Source organism: Anarhichas minor, unplaced genomic scaffold (genome assembly GCF_050575085.1).
Source record: "Anarhichas minor isolate MPS153535 unplaced genomic scaffold, ASM5057508v1 ptg000045l, whole genome shotgun sequence".
NCBI lineage: Eukaryota > Metazoa > Chordata > Actinopteri > Perciformes > Anarhichadidae > Anarhichas > Anarhichas minor.
The window spans coordinates 7293917-7318705 of NW_027466491.1; the positions used below are offsets into that span (position 1 = coordinate 7293917).

Genomic DNA, 24789 nt, shown 5'->3' on the forward strand with positions numbered 1-24789 from the left:
TTTCTCTCAACTTTAAAAGGTGCTATTAATACAGCATATGCCCCCCCCACACACACACTTCAACTCCACCAACTGGCAGCACCTGGGAACCCCCCCCCCCCCCTTTTTTAGCCTCACACTCTTTTCTCTCATTTACGCCTCTCAGACTTGTGCCATCTTTCTGTCAAGCTGTTACAGGAGCTCAAACCTGGGGGGTGCCAGGGTTAACAGGAGTGTGCCAGCACACATGCAAATCAGCAGCATGCATGTGTGCAAACAACCCAGACATGCAAAAGTACTCGGGGCGCCCGAAATCACTTAAAATGTGGGAATTCCCTCATGGCAAGAGAAGCAAAAGCGGTGTTTGAACACACATACCGTCTTTATTTTTCTAAAACGGAGAAGTCTGAAACTTTTCTTTGAAGCGAGACTACGTAACTGTTGAGAGGAACGACACGTACTTCTTACAAATACAGGTTGGATTTATATGCAGTAACACTCAATTCAACATACAAAGTTGCATATATAAATGTTGCTTTAAAGCTGCTTTAATTTTGATTTGGGGCTAAATTAGGGTCCACATCGGTCTACTTAGTGAAAATAGCGCACAGCTTCGACAGTGACGGTTGAATTTAAACATTCTTCACTACAATGGTGCCATGTGTAACACTTAGATAAGCAATATACTGAGTTTTGCCTTTATTTAAGCGTGGCGCTAACTAACAGCTAGCTTAGGCTACCATTCCTCTGCCAATTTAAAATTTTGTAAAAACTTCATATACATTTTTTAGATTGACAACATTCAAATGAGAACAATGTGGCGGACTTGCTAAAGCTACGTAACTCAGAGTATTGCCGCCCCAATAGCATATTTTAACAGATTATTTAGGTATTTATGAGCTACAACTTAACTATTTTGGTTGTTTTAGACACGGCAGACCTAAGCTTAAAGTTAGCAGTTAGCGTTAGCTTGTGAACACTGTGGAGCATTTAGCAGCTAAGCAGCCAGATGTTTCCTCAGGAGATGGTGTGGATCAAAATGAATGAAAAAGGAGCGTGAATATTTCACTAGGTGACCCGATACACGACACTAAAGCCGATCTATGTGAGCTGGGTGCATCATGGTATATATTATAGAGTCCATTTCTGTGCAGCTCTGCGATACTATCGTCTCTTCCATTTTTCCATGAGGTGATGGATACCTCTGAAGGGGTATTGTTAGAAAGGGAAGACAACAATGATGTTATTCACGGGTCACGCACGACACATTTACAATGCAAATTGTGTTATGGCGACACACAGTGAAAGACACATGAATGAGGGGAGACAGGGGCCATTAGCAAATAGGAAAATTAGATCAAGGTGGTTTCCATATCGGTACATGCAAGTTAACCTTTTTTCTTCATCCAAACAAACCTTTCCATCGAGCACTACTGCAGGTGACGCAGCCTTAAAGGCCACAGTGGAATACAAATGTGATGGAGGTTGTGTGCAGAACTGACAACATTGTCTCTTAATTGTGTCTGAAGGACTCCCCGCCTGGTGATAACAAGGTACCTCGCTTCACGGGAAATGCGTACAGTGTGCATCATAGTACCTGCTCTGTATGCCAAGCTAGCCATTCATGAAGATGTGAAGAGGCACACTGTCCAGCTACACAACAGAAGCATCAAAGCACGGCCTATTACTGATAAAAGCATCTTCAAATGAAGTGGGATTTTGCATTTTTGATCCATGATAGAAATGAAGAATCCGTCTTTGAGCATATTTAAAAGGGATTTATCCTGCTTTGAGCTTTAGCAGCTATATAATAGAGCAGTAACTTAGTTTCACTTAGTGTAAAAATGCTCTATTAACTGCTGAAGACGCACATATGACACAGCAACGCCACGTGGTTTGTAAATGGTTTTTATTAGCAAAATAAGAGAGATGAGTCTACAAAGGTTCTCCATCCGCGGAGAACATAAACACACATTGACAATTGTGGCAGTTTCTTTATATGAACAGATCCAGGACCATTATTTGTCACTCCTCTTGGCAAAGTAGTACTGATCTAAACTCAGACCAGGCTCGCTTGACCGTCTCAGTTTCCATCACCTGACTGAAAGGCTTCGTGGATCCTCGAGCAGCGCCTCCACTCAAACCACAGGACCGGTGTCTGAACCTAAAAAACATTTCAGACCTCATCCTCGCCTTCACAACCATCTCTTCTGTGGTTCACTTTTTCTCTCAACACCAAAATCTTGCCTCCGAATACATTAAAATATACATTAAAATGTGCCTACCCTGGTCTTTGTACTTAAAACACTTGAGCGTATTATGAGCTCAATGCCTAAACTAACCATTTTCCAAATGATTGGGAAGAATGGATATTTTGTACAGTTTAAAAACCAGAACCCCAGATCTGCGGGGCAAATGTAACAATATACATTATCAGTATTGTACTGCGTGATCGGCCAGAGAGGCCTTCCATTGTGATGGCTGGTGGGGGGGATGGGGGTAGGGGACTGTGGAGGCTACACGTTAGTCGCCATTGAGACCCATGTACCTTCAGACCAGAGGGAAGTCTTCCTCCTCCAGATAGCTCAGTGGTGTGCACATAGAAGATAGCAGGGACACTAACATATGAAAGCAGTTTACCTCTTTATGTTTAGAACAATTCAGCAGGCAACAGAACAAGCATTGGGACTACGGCCGCAGTAAAAGGCATGCGAAGGCACAAGTACCAACAGACTGGACTCGAAGTTTGACCCCTTTTCTTCCCTTTTTGGTTGAAGGGAAGGAAGAAAAGAAGCGTTTCCACCAACAACAAAGTTCCCTTTTTCCAGAGACGGCGGCAGAAGGAACAGCAAAAAACATGAATTCCTCCACCTCCTCCTCGAAAAGTACAAAATAAAAACTAAATAGAAAGTAATTTTCTTTTTCTTTTGTTTTTAAAGTATGCGGAAAAATTTTGCGGTGACGCTTTTACAATGATACAAACATCTTACACAAATGACGCCCAAGACAAAAAAACATAAATAAAGCTGTTAAAAGTGGCGTATAGTACAGCACTGGTCCGTGACTGGTCCTCCCGACTCTTCTCATCTTCCCCACCAAAGATGCACAATAAACTGGCTCCACCGCCTGAGGAGAGAAGAGTAGAGAGGAAGAAACATTATGGACGGGATGGATGGGTGCGAGTCGTTTCACAGGGAAGTTCGGGAGCGCTCCACCCCACTATCATTTCACAAACATCTAAATGGAGCAGGAAATGTATTGAAGCCTCAGATGAAAGAAGGCAATGATTTCAGCTATTTAATTATGCATTTGATTGTGATGGATTCCGCTGCATCTTTGCGGTCAGCTGCAGGCTGGTTAAGATTAAGGAGGGACGATGATGATGATGATGAGGAGTTCCTTACCAAGAAAAAAGAAAAAGGTCATCTTCTTTGCCATTATCCTCAGAAGAGGCCGCAGTCTTTCAGGTTGTTCTTGATGATGACGTCGGTGACGGCGTCAAAGACAAACTGCACATTCTTGGTGTCTGTGGCGCAGGTGAAGTGGGTGTAAATCTCCTTAGTGTCCTTCCGCTTGTTCAGGTCCTCAAACTGACACTGAATGTAGGCAGCCGCCTCCTCGTACGTGTTGGAGCCTGGAGAAAGACGAGGACCGGGAACACAAAACAGGAAGAGGTTTTTGGAAATTGTTGTTTTGCTGTTCTTCCGTCCTGCTAGCTGGGCATTCCGCTTGCTTTTGTAAAATGAGGAATACACTGTGTGAGCATTTCTTGTCACCTACTGTTACATATCAAAGCTAAATGCTGACAGGAACAGTTAGACAGAAGCTCACTCCTAAATGTAACGCATTATATTTAGAAACCGATATGACGACGGTATCGGTGTTCCCTTTTAACTTATCAAATATGATACTTTTCATTAAAAAAAATACCCTCATTCTTCAATAGCAGAACGCACAAATTCAACTCCATAAGCACATTTTGAAAACATTCGTCATTTGCAGGTTCTCGTGTTGTTAAAAATAAAACGACTAAATGGGCCACTCTCAGAGCATTTTTCTGTCAAAGGCTGCCAATCTCACCAGCGTATTCTGGGTAGCAGATGGTGAGAGGACTCCTCTTGATCTTCTCCTCGAACAGGTCCTTCTTGTTGAGGAAGAGGATGATGGAGGTGTCCGTGAACCACTTGTTGTTGCAGATGCTGTCGAACAGCTTCATACTCTCGTGCATCCGGTTCTGAGGGGGGGGGGGGGGGGGGGGGGGGGGGGGGGGGGGGGGAGAAGGAGCGCAGTGTCGATCACTGTGCTCTGGTTCCGGTAAACGGAGGCAAAGTTCACGCTGTGTGCGAACACAGAGTGCCTGCTATTATGTTATTCCATGAGTCAGAGGCTGGGAGCACTCACCATCTCCTCGTCCTCAGCCAGCACCAGGTCATAGTCACTGAGGGCCACGCAGAAGATGATGGCGGTCACACCCTCGAAGCAATGGATCCACTTCTTCCTCTCAGACCGCTGACCACCGACATCAAACATTCTGTAGGCAGGACAGAAGTAACGCATGTCCTCAGTGTTAAACATGCACAACACACGCAGTGTCTATGAAACCCCAAAATAAATGCACCCGAGTCGCTGTGGCTGCTCTGGTCTTGTGTTTGGTGATGACAGCGAGTGATAGAGGGGGAAAGAAAACACAAGTCGTTGATAATCGAAAACAATTTTGATAAAATCTTAGCAGTGCAGCGAACACTCAAGTGAGCAGCAAATGCATATACTGATTGTGTAATAGCAGAGCGGGAAACAATTTAGAAGTGGAACAGACTTTTAGCTTTTACCCTCTGTTCCATTTGCTCACTCAAAAGGTTTAAATGTGGGGCTTTTTATTGCTTGCTTTAAAGTGTTTAGTGTAGGGCCATTCTCACTAAATGCCCACCAAAGTGCTGTGTATATATATATATATATATATATATATATATATTTACACATTTCTCACATTCAGGAGCAATTTCTAAACAAGCAAATCCAACAATTAAGCCCCATTTAGCTCTTGTAAAAGCTTCTATTAGATCTGGAGATGCTATATTTTTAACGGCAGGGCTGGAGGGATTGTTAACGAAAATAATGAATGTGCAATTGTTGCGCAAAAGAAGTAATCACATGTAACTTTTTTTTTCTTTCCTACAACAGTTTCAATGACACTGAAATTAGCTGCCAAACTTCTGGTGTCATGATATCATCAGGCCCGCTGCCTCCACTTCCTGTTTAAAAAAATATATATAATTTTTTTAACCGAGGGCCACAACTGACTCATCGCTGCGGCGAACAACCTTCACAGCTGTGTCACAACACACAGCTGTATGTGCACAAAGGGAATTTCTATGGTGAATGAGTCAGTGACAGGAAGGAAAGCTAATTAAGCCATCGTGTAAAAAAAACCCAAAACAAAACGCTTTGAGGCTGAGCGAGTTGTCGCAGTGAAGTAATTCTCACTTGAAGTGCAGGTCCTTGAATGTGAAGTGCGTCTCCACGATGCCTGTGGTTTTGACTCGAGTCCTCAGGACATCCTGCTGGGTCGGGATGTAGGTGGCCTGGGATATCCTGTCCAAATCGTTCAAGTAGCTGAGGGAAGGACACAAGGAAAAGGACATGAGGAGGGCAAACAAGAAAACATCAGACAGAGAAGAGAGTGAGGAAGACAAGGAGGACAACTCCCAACGCATTCCCAGTGATGAGGCACGCTGGGTTCCATATTTCATTATGATAAATTAGGACATACGAAAATTGATTTTTTTAATTAACATTTTTAACGAGTGTGAATCGTTTCAGATTTTAAAAATGCGTTCTGAACAAATGTTACAACTTTTATATCACATCGTTTGGATTTCCAGACTAATTTGCCAGACTGGAGCCTGGTCTCAGAGTTCAAATATCTGTATAATATTTGTTTGCCACATATGCTGGATGTCACACCCACAACCACTCTGGGTGTATTACGACCCCAGCGAAGATCTCAAGGATACGTTACAGTAGAACGTCAGAGATTAGTGACCTCTAGTTGTCAGCAGACAAACACAAGTAATCTCCCCTTCATTCAAACAAGCCTTTTGTTTATCTTCTAAGGTATTAAGTGAAGCTAAAAACCACACAATGTTGAGCAATGGAGTTTCCTCTTCATGAAAAGCCCCTGGACAGCAGCATTAGTGGAACAAATTAGAAAGAGGCCAAACGACTGCAGCTGCCTTAGGCCTGCGACGTAATGTTTGCTCTGCTGCAGCAGCACAACAACGTAAATGTTTTTTTTTTTTCCCCTCCTAACAAAACACCGGAGCTGCCTTGTGATGATATCATTTGTTTCGACGCCGAGGGGCTCTTGCACAATAAAGAAGAAGAGGAGCAGATTTCCTCTGTCGTGATCACTTGTTTTTAGGCGTTTCACTCGTGTTCCTGTGTTGAAGTGGAAGGCCAAAGACTAAGTTGTCTTTCTAGCCACCGCTCTCTTCGGGCTTGGTGGAGGAGGGTAAATATTGACAGAGTGAAAGTCCAGACAGATGCACGGCGCCCTGAGCTCTCTGCTCTCTGCACATTGGTTGGAAGGCTTTGGACAACTTGTGTTTGGCAAGTTGAGGCGGCAGCTTTCTGTGCGCTTGCCGGTAATTTGTGGGCGTCTGGTCACCTGATGCGACTCTCGTCATAAATCTTCTCAGCGGATGACTCATGATTTCAGGGAACCGTGGAACTGTTACCTTCGGTTGTTTGTGTGTGTGTGTGCGTTTGTGACTCACTATGCCGCCGAGTCGTTGAGCTGATATTCGCGGGAGCGGCTGAAGCAGGCATGAACGCCTCCGTCCTTCCACAGCCGCTTAATGACACCGGCCAGCTCTCCCGTCATGAAGCCTTCCTCTGCGGAGCCCGCCAGCACAAACAGCTGCCGTGCATCGTCCTAGGAGAGGAGGCGCATTAGTCAATATCAGAAATCAGCCGCCGAAGTCACCGGACCGCCATTATCATTGACATCAGCCTGCGACCAAGCTGCCAGTCACGGGGTTAGAAGGACGTTTTAGAGACGGCTGCTGATCAAATGACCAAAATGATTTGTTCTGCCGCTTCTTTGTCGGGCGTCTTGACCTGAAAATACCTCTCACTACATTCAAGGCTTCTTTCCTGCTGACAAGACTCTTCACTTTAGCTCTCGCTTGTTTTCCTTCTACTCTAAACCCACCAAATTACACTCCCCCCCCCCCCCCAGTCACTCACAGCTCTTGCGGCATCGCCAAAGTCGATCTTGAGGCGGCCCATGGCTCTGATGATGGCGATGATGGACTGGATAGTGTTGCTGTAGACCACAGCCTTGTACTGCTTACATTCCTCTTCTGAGTAGCCGGCCTCGTGGATGATCCTGCAGAACAAAAAGGGGAAGAAAAAAACAAAAAAACACGGTCAGCAGCCGAGAAATTTTCCAGCTCTGCAAACCGCTTGCAACACACAGCAACCGAGAAGAAAGCTCCTCTTCTCAGGACAGATGAATGCTGCTTTTTCGGCTTTCTGAGAAATGATGTATTTTCCTCTTATTAAATATCAATAACTCAAAGACTTTTCACGCTCGCTGTAACATTCGCAGAAATATCGTCAGGCCACGATATCCCCGACCACATGTCTTGCAGCTTGAATTATGGTCATCCGGGGAAAAGCCCAAGACTCTGGATAAAAGCATGAGCTGTAGGCGCACAATGTAAAAGGTATTATCTAGGAAAGCAATGTTTATTTTACTTCTTACTATACATATACATAAACTATATATATTATGCTAAATGCAATGGTGTGTATAAAATAAAGTGATTTTGGACAAAATGTGGGTCTTTGGAGCAGAGGACGAAGTGTTATTGGGCTGCAACTCACACTTATTTTCATTCTGGATTAATCTGCCTATTCTTTCTTAAATTAATTGACTGATTGTTAAAAATAAAAAGATGTCAGAATGATGTCTTTCATAGGAATTGGTGACAATAAGAAAAACACAGACTATCACCAGACGTATGCTTTCATTGTAGCATGGCAGCTTTCGCCAGCTAATCAGACAGATACTGTGCCATAACATCTCTCAGCAGATTTACGACACAATCATTGTGAGTAAAATAACACTTCTACTGGAACAGTGTTGTCAAAGCGGTGCAGATCAGTCAAAAAAAACAACATTTCAGCAATATCATAGCTGAAAAGCTGCTTATAAATGTAAAAGATGAAGTGCACCTGACGTGTGTTTGCTTGCTGACGGATGAGTGTGTCCTCGGGGGTGCTTATGAAAATTGTAATTCATAAGTAGGGTTGCATGCGGATGATGTATAGGCAGAGTTTACACTAATGTATGCTGCTGGGTTGTCGTCGCGCTCTACTATGCACGGTACCTGTTTGTAATGCGACTCACAGAGGATGATGTAACCCACAGAGGCGCTGTAAAAGCATGATTGGTGTTTGACACCGTTTGTGTTGTGGAAAATTAATACTCTCGCTCTGTGTGCGCCATTATGCATATCTGATGAGACGAGACGTCGTTGATAGATGAAGGAGAAAAGAAAAAGGTGTGTTTTGATTGGTCCGTGTGCAGAATGAACTCACTTCATCTGCTTGACAATTGTACTTTTCCCTGATTCTCCAGCACCTGGAAAAGACAAAGGAGAGGTGTATTAGAGAGTTAGTGTTGCCTGAAACAAGCCAAGTAGTGTTTCTCATTCATTTCGAACCCTTATGTCACTCAGCTCACTTGCATGTACAATGTTATCATGCAATGATCTAATGCACGATAAGGAACCACGAGTATGAAACCTGAGCACAACTACCTCCTCCAAAGGAGAAGTGAGAAAGCTCAAGTGTCCAAGTTACAAAAGAGGTCTTTGAACCTAGAAATGTAATTCAGATCAACGCGGTCAGAGTCGCGGACTGACTCATGCCGGCGTGACGTGTAACACGACGGCGTCATGTTCTCTTTTGACCTCGTGGAATGACCGTTCTACTCCTGTTCTGTTTCTACGTTCTCTCCTCCGTACAGCTCCGGATATCCCGATTAGTCACAAGCACCGTGCTCGGTCAGATGACTTGCTTTGTGATAAACCTTGCTCTAGTTTCGTGTTACTGAAAAGACCACTGTGTGTTTTATAAAGAATCAAAGGCTCCTGGCACAACCGAGGAAGAATAGGCTTATTATTGACAGGGTTGTGAGAGCGTGTTGTCACCTTCAGGATGTGAACGCCGTCTGATTAGATTGACGGCGTTGCAGTTGGGCGGTCAGATGACACCATGATGAAAAGAGCGGGCGGTGGACGGGGAGAGCGCGCTGTCGGCACGCCGGGTCTCTCAAACGTCACAGTGCCATAGCAACTCTTTATATCCGGGACATCGCTAGTGAGGCCACAGTCACCTGAGGAGGCCTTGTGGTTGTGAGCGCGTGTGTTGGCTTCAACTGGGACCATTATGCATGATGCTGCTCTTTCCCCCTCAACTGTAACCAGTCACTCGGAAGTGCCCTTTTTATTAACAAATGTTTTATTTTGCAAATCAAAGTCAGCTGTGAAGTCCTCACAAACCACATTCATGTCCTCTAAATGGGTATTACCGTTAACTACATTAGATCTACTAATGTGCACTCAATGTCCCCAATGTCTCCCATTACAGCAGAGGGGACTTATAGGAAGGTTACGGCGAGGTAATTGGCCGGTTCCTCTTGACACTGGGGAAGATCTTTGGAGCCTCTTGAGAGAAAGAGGCTATTCCCCGAGTAAACGCCCCACAGCTCCCCCCCCCCCCCCCCCCTCTGTCTCTCTCTCTCTCTCTCTGCTCTAGAAGCAGAAGAAGAGGAAGTGGAATCATACCATGAAGTCTACCGTTATCTGTTACCTCGTGATACTGTCAGCAGAGACAAGATGGTTTGCTCTTGCATAATAAATCGTCGGCTTATATCTAGTTCCGCTTCCCTTGATGTTGCAAAAAAATAAAATAAAAATAGTGACCACTATCTGTCTGCATTACCACAAGTTTTCCCTCGGCAGTCAGTCCCGGGTCTTTTCCTTCAGGATAATTGGATGGGATTCACCCCGAGGACGTATTATTTTAATTACGCGTCACCTCTCGGGGTGCTGGAGGAGGTCCCTGCGCTCCGAGGCCAAAACACCGGCTGGGTGAATCCCAGTGGGACGAAAAAAAAAAGAAGTTGTACACAAACACCGCAGGGAATACAAAGACCTCACTGCAACGAAAGCGACTGGCAACTGTTTTGATAATTGATTTATTTTAGCGGCACAAATTCTCTTCTCATCGATGTAGGCGGAATATTTTGGACAAGACGAGACGAGACATTGGAAGACGTCGTCTTGTTTTTTTTCCCGACCGTCTTTTGACATTTCACAGACCAAATGCTGAATGACTTCATTGAGAAAATAGTCACAAAATGAATCGATTATGAAAGTAACCGTTGCTGCCCTGCTCGCATCAATCCAAAGACGAGTTATGTTACAGTTAAAAGAACATTTCCACTTCATCATCAGCTTCACTGAACTGGCAAAGACATCCAAGATAAAACAAAACAACTAAGACTCATTTTGATGCCGCTTGAATTCAATGAAATAATAATGACCTGGTATTTGATGAATCATTGTGGGGAAACTGTAGTAGCAAGTCGTGTCAGAGAAATCTTCTACCCTAGAAACACCAGTTCACAGAAACTAAAACCAGACGCACGACTTCTTCGGTAATTCTGAGCGTTGAGTGGTTACAATTGGACGAATAGCATCAACTCTAGTCGAGTATTCAGAGGAATCAACGAGATGAGAGCTCTGTGCTTCATGTTGGCGACTTCGCTCTGGCCTCTCTACACCAGTGATATCATTAGGGTGTGGATCTCGTCAGAGCCTCTAGGCCTGAGGAATACAAAACACAGAGTCATCCTGATTTGGACTCACACACACTCACACACACACAGACCTTTAAGGGTTATATGGCACCACAGGCCTGACCTATCAGTCCTCATGCAGAGTCATGTTACACACCCACAGCTTTGATACACCCGCCCCAATACAGCTACAGACTCAAAACCACTGGAGCAGCTGGTTTCTGTTTCTGGCGGTTTAAACTATTTTTAGGGAAAATCCAAGTTTAACCCTCCAGTGAAAATGGAGTTTTTTTTCTTCTTCTTCTTCTACAGAGAACAAAGCCGTTTCTATCCATCAACCTCAAACACGTCTTTTCTCTCGGAACTTCCCCTCGGTCGATCTTCCCAGGGCAGCGAGGACGGGGGATTTGAAACAATGGCCGTATGGAGATGAATGTGATTAAAAATGGCTACCGTGCCTCCAGATTAACCACATGTCACAGCTAATTATGGGATGCACAAACATGGATTAACTTAATCTAAGATTAGCTCTCATCAGAGTTTTAAAAAAACTAGGTTTGAAAATGACTAAATCCAGATGTTAATTCAGGCAGAGCTTTGTTATACAGTTAAAAATGAATCTCTGTCGAGTGTTTAGACAGCGTTTGATCATATGGACACACCCAAATTAAGATGAATACATTTGCGTGCTGGAAAACTTGTTAGCCGAATTAATGGAGCAATATGCCGAAATAAAAGAAGATAAAACGGACAACGGGACAGAAAGTAAACAACTGTTTTCACAGTAAAAAGAGGCCGCCTGTTGGTCCAATCTTCCCATTCAGCTCTAACGGTTCCATCAGTGAACCGGTGTCTTGAGAGAAATTCTGCATCATCATCACAAAACTTAACTGGGTGAGTCTGCCCTGAACTTTCTCTGAGCAACTTGATTATTTTGCCCAATCAATGAAAGAAAGGCAGTCAATCCAACAGTTAAACCTCCTCAAGTGTAAGTTTAAAGTTAACACTAAAGTTTAAAGAGAGGTTTAAATTGGACTTGGGGAATAAGCAATGTGTTCTTGCACACCAACTGAAGTTAAAGTAAACAAAGGCGTCTCCTTTTCAGGCTCCAGATCAAGGACACGAGGATCCATTAGTGTGGGTCAGGAGGGGGCCAACATTTCCACATCCACACTTCCATGTGTTCAAGTCACGACGTGTCCTCGCTTCCCCACCACATGATCCTTTTCCCGGAGGAAAAACGGATAACATCGTCCTCGACTACCGCCGCTTAACTTCAACACGGATAACGAATTACAAGAGTTCCTGACCTCGTTGTCTTCGCTCGCAGCTGATCAAATTCAGCATTTCGTAACGGTGCTACCGGCTACACGCCTTTTTAAGGTGCTGAAACGCTCGTCTGGACGGAGACTGTTGTAAGAACCTAGTAGGGTGGAAGTAAGGTTCTTGGCTCAATTTCCAATCGACATTAGCGATGCCACATTAGCAGCATGAACCCAACACCATCACCTCTCTCTCTCTCTCTCTGGGTTTTCCACTCTTATTCCGTCACACACGTCCTTCTTCCTCTTTTACATTCTCTCTGTGTCGTACAGTCATTTTCCCATTATGATATATGGTTCCTCTCACTCGCTATCCACTTCCTCTTCCCCCCCCCCTCTGCCTCTGGGGGGGATTTAAGTATGAGTCACTCATGAAGGATTCCAGGAGCCTCGGAGCAGTGTGCTTCCCACTAGAGGAAACGACCAGAGGGATTGATCTACCAATAAGAGGATCGATGGCTAAAAGATTGTTTCCCACACACACACACACACACACACACACACACACACACACACACACACACACACACACACACACACACACTGGCCGACCTAGTCACACAGATGTCTGGTGATGCTGACAGCGCTATCGGAACGCAAATAAATGAGCCACTTTGATTGTCCGGCTTTACGAGGAGTAACACGGCCACGCTGCTCTACATGTTTGGCAATGCTGGTTACATCATTTTTTCCATAAATTGGCAAACGACGGCAGACGTCAGACAAAGGCAAAAGATTATTAATAAAATCTTCACACAGTTGCGCGACGGCTATAGAAAGAGTAATTAGGCTGAGGAGGAGATTGTAATCTATTTCAGCACGTAGATATGAATAGTAGGATAATTAGGTCCGGGAGATGACGGAAATAAAACGAGAGCCAATTAAAGACTAAGAGCTAAGTGAGAAATGTGTTCGGTCTCTATTCAAAGACACCTGAGCAGCACACTGACTCACAGAGATCCAAATCATTTTCATGCAAATCGCAGAGGTTTTTTTTAAGTCAGCGTGACGATTTCATGCCGGTGACTGGGAGCGCCGCTCGGCCTGCGATTACCTTTTAGGAGAACCAGATGGTCGAAAGGCGCGAACCTGCCGCTAACGCCGAGGTTCTCTACAACCCTGCCAGCCCCCGTGCTACCACGCCACATGTTCTGCTGACTTTTAGATGTATTTATGTTGACAGGGTCTGTTTAGAGAACAGTATACTCCACAGTTTGTTGTCTTTTCAGTGTTTATATCAGCAAGGTAAACAACTCAAACTCAGCCTCCTCTGCCTCTCTGCAGCAGAGCCTTTTCATTTTTAATGCTTTAGTCATTAGCGGCGTTCTCCTCTTACAGCCCCTCGTTTTCCTTTCTCCTGGTGACCCAGCCCGCCTCTGTGTGTGTGTGTGTGTGTGTGTGTCACTTCAGCTGAAACACAAACGGCAGTTAGACGGTGCCAACCCGAGGGGGGCCACGCGTGGGGGCCCCCACGAGGTGCCGCGCAACTGTCACAAAAAACAACAAGAAACCCCACAGAGCGTGGTTAAATTGTTTGTGTCAGAGCGAAAGTATGAAAACTCATAATCCGCCCAACGGCAGCAGAGCAGAGACTTGACCCAACTTGCTCGCTTTCAACTCAGCAAGCCTCATCCGGCCCCCAGAGCACCTGAGGAATGCGGTCTACCTGTAGGAAGAAACGGGTGTTGCTGTATTATACGAGGAAGTATTTATCTTGCTCTGGCTCACAAATCTGTCCACAAAGCCACCAACGGCTCTCATTCTGGGCCTCCTGTCAGATGTTTGCCTGGTATTGGTGTTGGCTTCAGTCTTTTGTGTCCTGGTAACCCACATACCCATGTGTGTGCATGTCAACATTCCCCAAAGCTGGACACCTAGGGGCTTGATGGAAAAGTTTCTCACCTACGGTCTCCGTTTACAAGGATAACAGTGTTTCCCCCGACGCGCGAGTAACGCCGCCAAATTGTGCACATGTGCTGTGTTTTCTAACGGTGATGTAATGAATGCAGGAAAGTACACTTAGGAAATATAAGAGACTTCATTCAACTGTGCCGTTCATAAATCATTCTCGTGGTTGATTTTAAAGGGATATTTCCATTACTACGGTGGAGTCTTACGCACTAACAAAGGTCAGGTACAATTGGCTCTTACTCCCGAGTAATGAAAGGGTCATGAGGCAATTTACATCGGTATGTCACGTCAAGCTGATCAATGACAATTTAGTTTAAATGGCTGCTATTTTAATGTCAGGCTTCCAACTAAATTACACTTCATCATAGTGATTTCCTGCGTTTGTTGCGCAAGATGTTTGCCCTTTTTCAGAAGTCTGTGTTTGTTATTATTGAACTTGAGCGGAGAACAAGAGAAGGCCACGAGGCTTCCAAACCATATGGAAACTGTAGAGAAACGCTGCGAGAGAAAGAAAGAAATGCAACCCCTCATTAGGCTCAACAGGACCGTTAAAACACCCGATAGTGACTGGACCCTCCAAAGTTTTCAGTCACAGGCACTCAGGCCTGGGCCCCTGATGTGCCACAGGCCTGTTTAAACTGCACGAGAGGAAATGAGCCATTGTTGAACGGATTTGGGGAACACAAATGGTCCACACAAGCTGAATGGAACTAATGCCAGCAGCATTAGAATAAAACGTGCAGACATTTTTGAATTAAACAGATTTAAACACTAATTGGAGATGTTTCTTTTTTTTGGAGAAAACGTCATGTTGCATTCAGTGACACACGGTGAAGTTCTCTCCCTCCCCTCCTCTCCTCCTTCCTTACCCAGCAGCAGCAGCTTGACCTCCCTGGCTGCCTTCTCGCCGTCGTCCCGCAGATTCCTGTCGATCATTTTGCTGCGCTCCACCGCCGCCTTGTCCTCCGTGCTCAGTGTGCATCCCATCCTCGACCGTGTCCTTCAGACCCAGATGGTGTTTTAAAAAAAAAACAAAAAACAATATATCTAAAACACCATATATACCCACATTAAATGGTTAAAAAAAAAAAACTGCCTTCACTCCGCACACACGCCCTTTTTTTTCTTCTTAAATGACAGCTAATCGATGTGTTTCTGACGGAAATGAAGGGATTCGACTTTTCCCAAAAACGGCGTGTCGCTTCTTCTGCCCGCTGGTTGAAATCCTCCGTGCATCCGAATGAGAGCTATTTAGACAGCGGGACAGTTCGTTAACGATGTCTCTTCCACCCGTTCGCCTCCATTCCTTGCGGCGGCGACTGCTAGTATTGTATTTTGCAGCTTCTAGTAGCGAGAGAGAGAGAGCTGCTCGGCGTGTTCCGTATCCAGAGACAATCAACTTCCGCTCTCATCCTTCACAATAAAGGTGTAATTTCTTCAAACCTAATACTGAAAAAAGACTAACATTTGCAAACATTCTCTCCAATATTTCCCCTTTTCTTCTCTAAAACTGAAAAATTTTAATATATAGAATGTAAAATATAAAATACTAACTAATATTAAGAACATATGTAAACTGCACAGAGCAAATACATGACTTTGATTTGTTTCAGTGTCATTTTTTCAGTATATTGTGTTGAGTTCATAGGTAAAAAAAAACATACTATTCTGAGGCCTTTATTTTGTAGGTAGACCCCTAAACCGGAAACCTCTCGACAACGGGACGCTAATCAAACCTGCACACCAATAGCTTTACATGTATCAGTTTAATACACATTTAGCATGTTTTAGCATTTCTTGTTATGTTTTCTTATATATTCCCTTCATAATATGACAATACATGTTTAATAGGATTATTTAAATAACACAGTAGTATAATAGTTTTCGTATTATTCCCCAGTTAGTCGTATGATTTGTTTTTCCAAATTGCTGGCCTATTGTAAATTTACCTTGTGTTTCTCACGAGGTCCTCCAACTTCCCTCTCTCATATCCATCAATCAAAAATCAGATGAGCTGCAACATTATATAGACAGGCATTAGTCACGTTACCATTTAGTTTTGAAGTTTAAAATATGCACACTAATATTGTACCCAAATAAAAACATAATTTTCACTTTGTTTCACCAAAGCATGTGCCTTTTATGTTGATAACTATTATAACTTTTTACGTTGTGAGTTTAACTCAAATTCTTAGATATATTATAATAAATTCCATTTAATCAAAAGCTCTAACTGTGGCAGTGTTAGTCTCGTCCCATGCCCGTTCAGCTGTACATGACCATTGTTTGTGGTTTAAATAATTTAGCCTGTCGGACGGAGTCAGTCTAAGCGTTGGTGGTGTTCACTTCAAAATATTCCACTCAAACCCTTGTGGTGTGAACAACCCCGTCTGTCTCTTCATGCAATTTTCATTTGGAACGTGGCTTTCTGGGAGTACATGCAAACTTGTGGTGTTGACCTTTCCACTCTAATCCTATGCTGGCTGGAGGTTTCCCTCTTTGTCATCCGGGTCTCTCTCCAGAGCCAGAGGGTGTATCCCTCAGGCAAAAAAAGGTTATGTCATTTAACCCAACACAAGAAGTACCACAGACATGAAGTGCATTCATGTTCATTATAAATAGTTATTCGTATGTATACCTCTGCTTATATTAGCAGTTTTTAGATTCCACTTTCATCTGTGAACTCTGTATTTATTTCTTCGTGGGGCTATGTGTGCGAATACATGAGGTTAGATGAAACATCAATATTTAGATGGTCATGTGCTGTTTGTTTATTCAGTCCTATGAATAGAAAATGTGGCATATCGTCTTTTGTGTTCTCGGTGATCTTTCCGAATGAAGAAACAGGATTGTTAAACTCACATCTAACACGTAGGGGCGGAGATACAGGAAATAGTGTCATTTTTCAAAACATTACTTCACATGAAACATATTAAAACACAGACTAAAAATGACAATACACATTTTTTAAAACCCCCAAAATTAAGCACAAAGAATTATAAACAGTCAATTCTGTTTGTAAAGAATGGTGGTCAAAAGAACAGATAGTGTTAGATGGTGTAAAATAACCTCACAGGTATCATTAATCATTACGTGTTCTCAATAAAGACAATAAATAAAGAAACTGAAGGTGTATAGGTTTAGTATCTGCCCACACAAAGTGAAATCCAATCCAAATGTTGTAGTTGGACTTGTAAGATCAACAATAAAGTCAGTCAGGTGATCTTCAAACAGTTTTGACAAGAGTGTTTCTTTGAATAGACAGAGACGTGTCTTTGGCGGAGAGACTGAGTGGGACACACCACATGGACAGACCTTCTGTTCTCAACATGCAGTCAGTGTTGATGGAGTGCTGGTGCTGCTCTCCAGTGGCGATAATATGCAACTTCACAGTGCTGCAGAGCTGTGTATGTGGGCTGTTTGATCAACCCTAGAGCTCAGTGTCGTCGTGTTTTTAAAAGGTTGCCATGTTAAAGGGGGAGTTGACTCCTCACAGGGAGTCCAACACAGCCTGTAAAAGCAGTTTCATTTAATGCCTGGTTATAAGGAGCTTTGTTGGACAGAAATAACCCCTGAGGATGTCATAATAATAATAATGATGATAATTATAACAATAACAAATACTTTAGTATAATGAATAAACACGCAAACAAGAAAATAAATGAACAAATAATTAAATATCTCATTTCATTTGAATAGCGCTTTTTAAACCTGGAAGTACAAAGTGATTTCCATGGACAGCATAAAATGAGAAAAAAACAAACAACCAAACAAATAGAGAAGAAAACGCAGCAAAATACAAGCACAGGGTTAATAGACTGTATGAAAGGTAGGATAAGGTAGGATAAGTGAAACTATTACAACTATTAAAACATGTAAAGCCGTGTACAAAATAAATTTACAGTTAAATCGTCGGATGACGGGTGAAACTATTAAAACAAGTAAAGTCTAAATGGATTCTAAATAAAATTGGAAGCCAGAGAGCGGCTCAAACTGTGGAGATGTGAGAGGAGTGTTTGGACTTCAGAAGGCTGACTAAAGAAAGTGACATGCATTCTCTCATGTCAGCCATGCAGCTGCACTGTTGCCATCTTTCTGCACTCAGAGGGTTAGATTTGTTTGCGATAACTTTCTGCCAACACAGTTGTGGTTTCTGGGAAATCTAACTCAATGACAAAAAGCTCTCATCGATGCACATTCAACTCCCCATTTGGACGCGATTGATTGTCAGGGCTTCCATTTGGGATAAACTCTGCATCAGAGGACTTGATGGTGTGGGAACAAACATCGATGACTTTAAAGATCACCACAGAACACGAAACGAAGCCGAAACAAGTTTTGGACCCGAAAGTCACCTGTAAAAAACATATAGAACATGAATTCACAGAGAGCATCTCCCACCTCTCTCTGGGCTGGGATGAGCGAGAGACTGAATGAAGTTCAGACAGAGGAATGCAGTTGAGTTGCATGGGAACGTGATTGTGCAGGAGGCAGTGCTGACGGAGAGAAGTGAAGAACTGATCCTTGATATGCCACATGTTGTCTGCACAGTTCAGGAGTTAAATGAATCAATTAAGATAGAGAGCAATTCAATTTATTAGCCCTCATGAAACCACAAATTCAGATAAGCCTCGTTGTTTGTTTAACAGTCTTGGTGCTATGAGGAAATACTTAATCATTGATATGTTCCTACTTTTCTGTCTCTTGTAAGCTCGGAGCAGAAAGTGCAGAGCAGACAAGTGATGAATAGATGGAGGAGGACAGATAAGAAACAGAGCAGGAAAGATCAGAACAAAAGAAAAAAGTGAAATCTCTACGACGGTTGTCATCATCTAGGTCTTTGGATATCAAGAGCCGATATCTCACACCCTGATAAATCCCCTGCAGCGACAAGCCAAGTCTGTGTGGCAAGGTTCGGCTTAATCTTACGAGTGCTAGATGTTGAATGAAACAAAACTAAAATAGCATGGCTCCATAGGAGCAGAAAATAGCTTTATTTCATGCCTGACCTATGCATGTGCAACAACTCCTCTTTCAACCTTTCTCCCCAGCCTATTGAGGCTGTTATCACCTGCTGAGATAGTCCGGGGTGATACCAGGGACACAACTCTCATCTGAACCTCGAACCTTTATTGTCGTTATGTAACTTACATTTCTAGGAGGTGCATGGATGGCTGCCAGAGGTGTCTTTGCCTTTACCTGGCCTCTGCTGCTCCGTCAGCTCCTCTGTTACAGCCCGTCTTTGCCACTGCTGCTGCTGCTGCTGGTGCTGGTGCTGATGCTGCTGCTGCTGCCGGGACACAAACACAGAGAAGCTGCACATACTTGCGCCCACCACAAACACAGAGACAGAAGGAGAACAGGCTGCAAGGCAGACAGACGGACGCACACAGTGACGGAGGGAAGCGCACACCACCATGGGCTGCTGTAATAGGAGGTGCGGGCTGATAGCCGGAGCTGTGTTTGGGGCGGTGGTAGCCATCCTGGGTGGTGTCCTTATCCCAGTGGGGAACAGCATCATTCAGGGGACAGTGGAGAAGGTATGTTGCCGAGTTTCACCCAGGGGCGTGGGAGAATAGGGGACTGACAAGTGTGTGTGAATGCGTTCTTGTGTGTGTGTGTGTGTGTGTGTGTGTGTACGCGGAGATCAAGGTGAATCAGGAGAAATGAGAGGGAAGAGGCGTGTGTTTCGGAAAGCTGCTTGAAATGGTAAACAAGAAGCTGTGCAGAAAGCCAAGTGTGTTTTCATCCTTTGAAACATCAGCGTCTGGGATTTTAATAAGAGACTGTAGAGACAATTTTTGCAGTTTGAGACCTTTTTTCTTTTTAAAAATAACAGAGCATCCACTCTTTATGTGTATCAGTGGGGGCAGTTGGCCTGCTGGCAGTCTTGAGGTCTGTTAAAAATAGACTGTCTGTTTGTCTTCGGGGGTTTAGGAAGCCGTCATTGAGCCTGGAACGACAGCTTATGACAACTGGGTTGCTGCAGGAGCAGGGGTGTACAGGCAGTTCTGGTTCTTTGACGTGCAAAACGCCGAGGAGATTTTGCAGAACGGATCAACTCCAGTGGTGGTGGAAAAAGGACCTTACACATACAAGTAAGGTGGATTTATTGACCTCTTTTATAACATTTTGATGAAAGGCTAAAGAATTTACAGTATAGAAACAAATGTCTCCTCTTACAAAACGGAATATCTAAGTGAGACCTTCGCCTTTTCAGGACAAGATATTTTGCCAAAGAGAACATCACTTTTAACTCCAATCATACTGCCTCCTTCCTGCTGCCCGTGGGCGCCATCTTTGAGCCATCCATGTCAGTGGGATCGGAGGAGGACAAAATCACCTCCCTCAACTTGGCTGTGGCTGTAAGTGAGTGTCACCTCGCTGTGCGGTGATTCCTGACTCGACTCAGCTCTGCTGTTAATAGTTACGGTACCTCTGTTCCAAGGCCAGGACAAGCTGTTCCAAATCAAGCTGTGCTGGCCTGTGGTGGGTTGCTTTTTGGCGTGTGACCCTCTCTGATAGGTTGAGTGGCTTCCCAGGTTGTTCCTTTGAATGTTTTTTCTATAGCTTAGGGCTGAAAACTATCCAGAATTTCACAAGAAAACAAGGATGAGAGAATATTTTGGCACTTACTATAAAAGAAAAGCAGTATGTTTCTTCTTTCGATCCTGTTAATCTGTGCCCACTCAGTATTTAAATGAAGGGTCCGGACGCCCAGGTTGGTAAACAGTACACTACCTCATAAAGAGTTGTTTCAGAAGGAAATACAATAAAATGAATTGGCTGGGGGAATTTAAGGTTTATAGTGACTCGGCACTTTAACAGTGTCGAGACAATATCTGAGTTTCCGTGCTGTTTTCAATACTTAAACTGAGAAATATTTACATGTTTTTCGACAAAACTATTGAAATGCTGAATACAAATTAAGTATTTTTCAACCCAGGTTTTACTCTCACTGCGACACACAGCATAACACACATGAATAGGCAGCTAGCTTTGTTAACCGGCAAGGTTCCACAGATGTAGTAAGCGGTAAACTACAATAGCGTACTTTTTACTTGGACGACTCAGCATGTTATTCATGAATAGCCAGCTAGCCAGCAAGTTGCCCCGGAAGTTAGCCAGGCTACAATATCTAATGTCGGATGCTAATTTATTTTGACCACTCCAAGAATGTTATTAATGAATAGCCAGCTAGCTTGGTTAGCCAACGGGTTGCCCCAGTTAGCTCCAATAGCTATTACAGCATGGTCATTTAATTACTGTTAGCTCTGTCAGCATGTTTGCCATTGTTAGCACTGTTAGCTGCAAGCTGCCGGCTCAGCCATAGCCACGTTTAGAGGCAATAGAATTGTTCCAAATCTCTTATACAGCACCTTGAAAAAGCTTCTGAATGCAGATGATGTTTGCCGTAACATACGCTGCTTTGAAGGAGTCTGTGTTTTCTCCAATGGAGGTGACAACTGCAAATGTAGCATGACCCACAGTCACAAAAGCCACGATTTCTAAAAAATAATCAGGTTGAAAAATACCAGAATCTGTTGTCCAAACACAAGCGAGAACGTAACAAAAAACATATCCCTGTATCACCAAAAAATCAACAGCTTACGAATCTGAACAAGTATTGGTATGTAGGTTTTGATACCCAGCTCAATGGTGACTGGCGGTGTAAGAAGACCCGAAGTGAACGTTAACATTGGTGCAAAGATGCTGTCGTGTTGGAGCTTTGTAATTAGGAACAACCGGGAAGTCATCATTTTAAAATGGGAGTTTGTTAAGAAGGCTCAAATGACGAGCACTATCAATTTCAATTGATCTGTTTGTAAGTAAATATGCGGTATCACAGTCATAAAAGAGGGTTATTGTATGGCTTATCTCCAGAGGCAACGCACCAGTTGTGTGCACAACAGTTTTGCTCGTGTATCAAGATGGAACCATACTGTTGCCAAAATATGAAAGATGAGTGTTTGATTTTTCTTTTTTTAGGCAATTTACTCAGTGTTACCTCATTCTGTGGTGGAGCTAATGATAAAGACAAGCAACTCCTCCTTGTTCCAGTACCGTACAGTCAACGAATTGCTGTGGGGTTACAACGACATCATGTTGAAAGGAACGCTGGGCCTATTTTATCCTGTAAGTAAACAGACATTGCAGCCTTACGCTTACACATAGTAAAACACAGAATAGACGAAATCTACCCAGTAACACACAATTTGTATGAATATATTGAATCAAATGTGTTTTCCCTAGTACAATGGCACATATGAAGGCATCTTCAACGTCTACACTGGAAAGGAAGACATCTCCAAAGTGGGAATAATTGACAGGTGGCGAGGAGAGAAGTGAGTCTGATTGTGAAGAAAGTGAAGGAGGTATTGAGTCTGGTTTTGAGGCCTTGATCTTTTTAAATCAGCTACATTTTGACAAGAAGTTTGAAAAAAAAAAAAGTGGGATATTTTAAGCTGTTTAATCAAATCAGGTTAATGAAATTGTACGGATTCTGAAGTGAGAATTCAGCTTTTATTGTAATCTTTAAGGCTGTTAAATCAAATTGTTTGTCTGACAAATTGAATTTTGTTCAACAGGAGCCTTAGTTTCTGGGACGACAAGTACTGTGACATGATCAACGGGACAGGTGTGGCTCACGCAGACCCCCCCCCCCCCCCCTTATAACTTCACACTCCTGCAGCTCTAAATGCAGATGAGTCACCTCTCTGACCTCATTTCTTCCCTCTTTCTCAGATGCGTCTTCATTCGCTCCCTTTGTGGACAAGAAGAAGAAGCTCTATTTCTTCTCATCAGACATCTGCAGGTGAGGAAGAGTTTCATTTTGGGGGATCAATGTCATCTGATGCAGTCTGACGGCTGTGCTATGTCGGGCAGATTTACCATCTTACTTTAAGAACTGCAGCCATTTGGACTTTCCTCTCAGTAACCACTAGAGGTCAGAGCTTTCCAATGCCAAAACCACAGTCATGTACTGGAGGCTGCATTAAGTTGCACAAAGGATTACTGGGTACATGATGTTCAGTGTCTGGAAGACTTTTGAACTGATCTCCTTGTTGTTTCAGGTCTGTGTCAGCTAGCTTTGAGGGGAGCATGGATCTGAAAGGGATTGAAGTGTATCGCTTCACCCTCCAGCCAGACACCCTGGCCTCCCCAACGGTCAACCCAGAGAACAGCTGTTTCTGCAGAAACCCAAAGACCACCAAGAATTGCACCCTGGCTGGAGTCCTGGACATCAGCTCCTGTCAAAATGGTCGGTTTGCATTTGTTTCGTTGAGCTCAACATAGTCAATGCACGCCAGAACTTTCTGCTACCGTTTTATCGTTCTGCTCAGCAGCTTGGTATTTTTGAATTGTCTGTTTCTTTGCCATCTGAACAGGGAGACCCATCTTCATCTCTCTGCCCCACTTCCTCCATGGCAGTCCGTACCTACGAGATGCCGTAAAGGGCCTCAATCCCATCGAGGAGCACCACGTCACCTTCATGGACGTGGAACCTGTAAGAGCTTTTTATTTTTGTGATTTGTGACTTCTAGGGGCAGCAACTCTGATGCTATTTTTTTGTGTGGTATTTATTCTACTAGACAACCGGGTTCACCTTGAGGTTTGCCAAGAGAATTCAAGTGAACATGATGTACGGACCATCAAATGTCATCACGTAAGTTCTGCTTCACCTTTTTCAAAGGGAAAGGTTTGTGGGGAATACGTTTATTCTCTTTCTTAAATCTTGTAAAGAAAGAGAATACTGGTGAGCGTTAATTTTCCAAAATTGTGAACTATTCCTTTAAGAAAGTTTGAGTTTGCATGTCATCCACCTCTCTCTCTCTCTCTCTCTCTCTGCATTTCCTGTCTTCTTCTGTCATGTCAAATGAAGGCAAAACGTTTGAGACACCTTGCCACACTGAATACCAAGTAATGAACTCTTTCCCTGCAGGGTGCTTAAGAAAGTCAAGGATTATACCATATTCCCTCTTGTTTGGATGAACGAGGTGAGATAAAACGTGGAGCCCTGCAGTCATGAAGTGTGGAGTCTGTTAGTTTTGGGATGCATGATACTCAGTCACTCTCTCTCTCTTTCTCTGTCTCCATCCATGTCACCAGACGGCTTTGTTGGATGACAAAACGGCGGAGATGATTAAGGAGGAGCTGTTGTCCCGTATCGAGATGTTGGCGATAGTATGGAAAGCCCTGCTGGGCTCAGGTGTGGCCATCTTCGCACTGTGTTCCATCGCCTACTGTATGGGGAAGAGGAAGTGACCAAAGCAAGCTTGTGTGCACGGATGACGCAGCAGCATTCGTTGTGTGTGAGCTGCAGAGCAAAGTGCATTTAAGCTGCTGCGGGACATCAAACCTTTTGATATAGAGTTGCACTTTTTTGTAATTTCAGTGTTATTTATAATGTCATACTTCCTTTGATCCCAGGCGGAGGAAGACTGTGATTTTGTGAAGCCCAAGAGCTTTGCTCAGCATTATTTCAATTGCAAACACTGTAACAATAACTGAATCAGGGATCTTTAGAGAGAGAGAGAGCAGACGGAGAATCCTCTTAACTGTGTGGATTAATCCACGCAGAGGAGCGATGGGTTTGTTTGATATCCTATAAAAGAAACGTACATGAATCTAATCTTTCGCAAATGGTTGTATTCTTTGCTGAACCGGTGTCTTTAAAATCAATAAAAGTTGAAAGGGAGTTTT

General features: G+C 43.6%; 2 protein-coding genes across 2 annotated transcripts; one reads left to right on the forward strand and one right to left on the reverse strand.

The window, feature by feature from the left end:
• Positions 1 to 1871: 1871 nt before the first annotated feature.
• gnai1 (guanine nucleotide binding protein (G protein), alpha inhibiting activity polypeptide 1) lies at positions 1872 to 15429 on the reverse strand. Its single transcript, XM_076111734.1, has 9 exons — positions 14955 to 15429; positions 8587 to 8629; positions 7228 to 7369; positions 6756 to 6913; positions 5464 to 5592; positions 4381 to 4510; positions 4060 to 4213; positions 3384 to 3613; positions 1872 to 3105 (listed from the first exon to the last, which is right to left on the reverse strand). The coding sequence occupies exons 1-8, from the start codon at positions 15070 to 15072 to the stop codon at positions 3423 to 3425; spliced, it is 1065 nt and encodes a 354-aa protein (XP_075967849.1). The 5' UTR covers positions 15073 to 15429; the 3' UTR covers positions 1872 to 3105; positions 3384 to 3422.
• Positions 15430 to 19502: 4073 nt separating this feature from the next.
• On the forward strand, positions 19503 to 24351 carry cd36 (CD36 molecule (CD36 blood group)). The gene is made up of 12 exons (XM_076111825.1): positions 19503 to 19625; positions 20023 to 20183; positions 20306 to 20450; positions 22075 to 22221; positions 22339 to 22430; positions 22674 to 22723; positions 22831 to 22900; positions 23160 to 23347; positions 23475 to 23593; positions 23679 to 23752; positions 24029 to 24083; positions 24196 to 24351. Exons 1-12 carry the CDS (start codon positions 19503 to 19505, stop codon positions 24349 to 24351), a joined length of 1380 nt encoding a protein of 459 aa, XP_075967940.1.
• Positions 24352 to 24789: the final 438 nt, after the last annotated feature.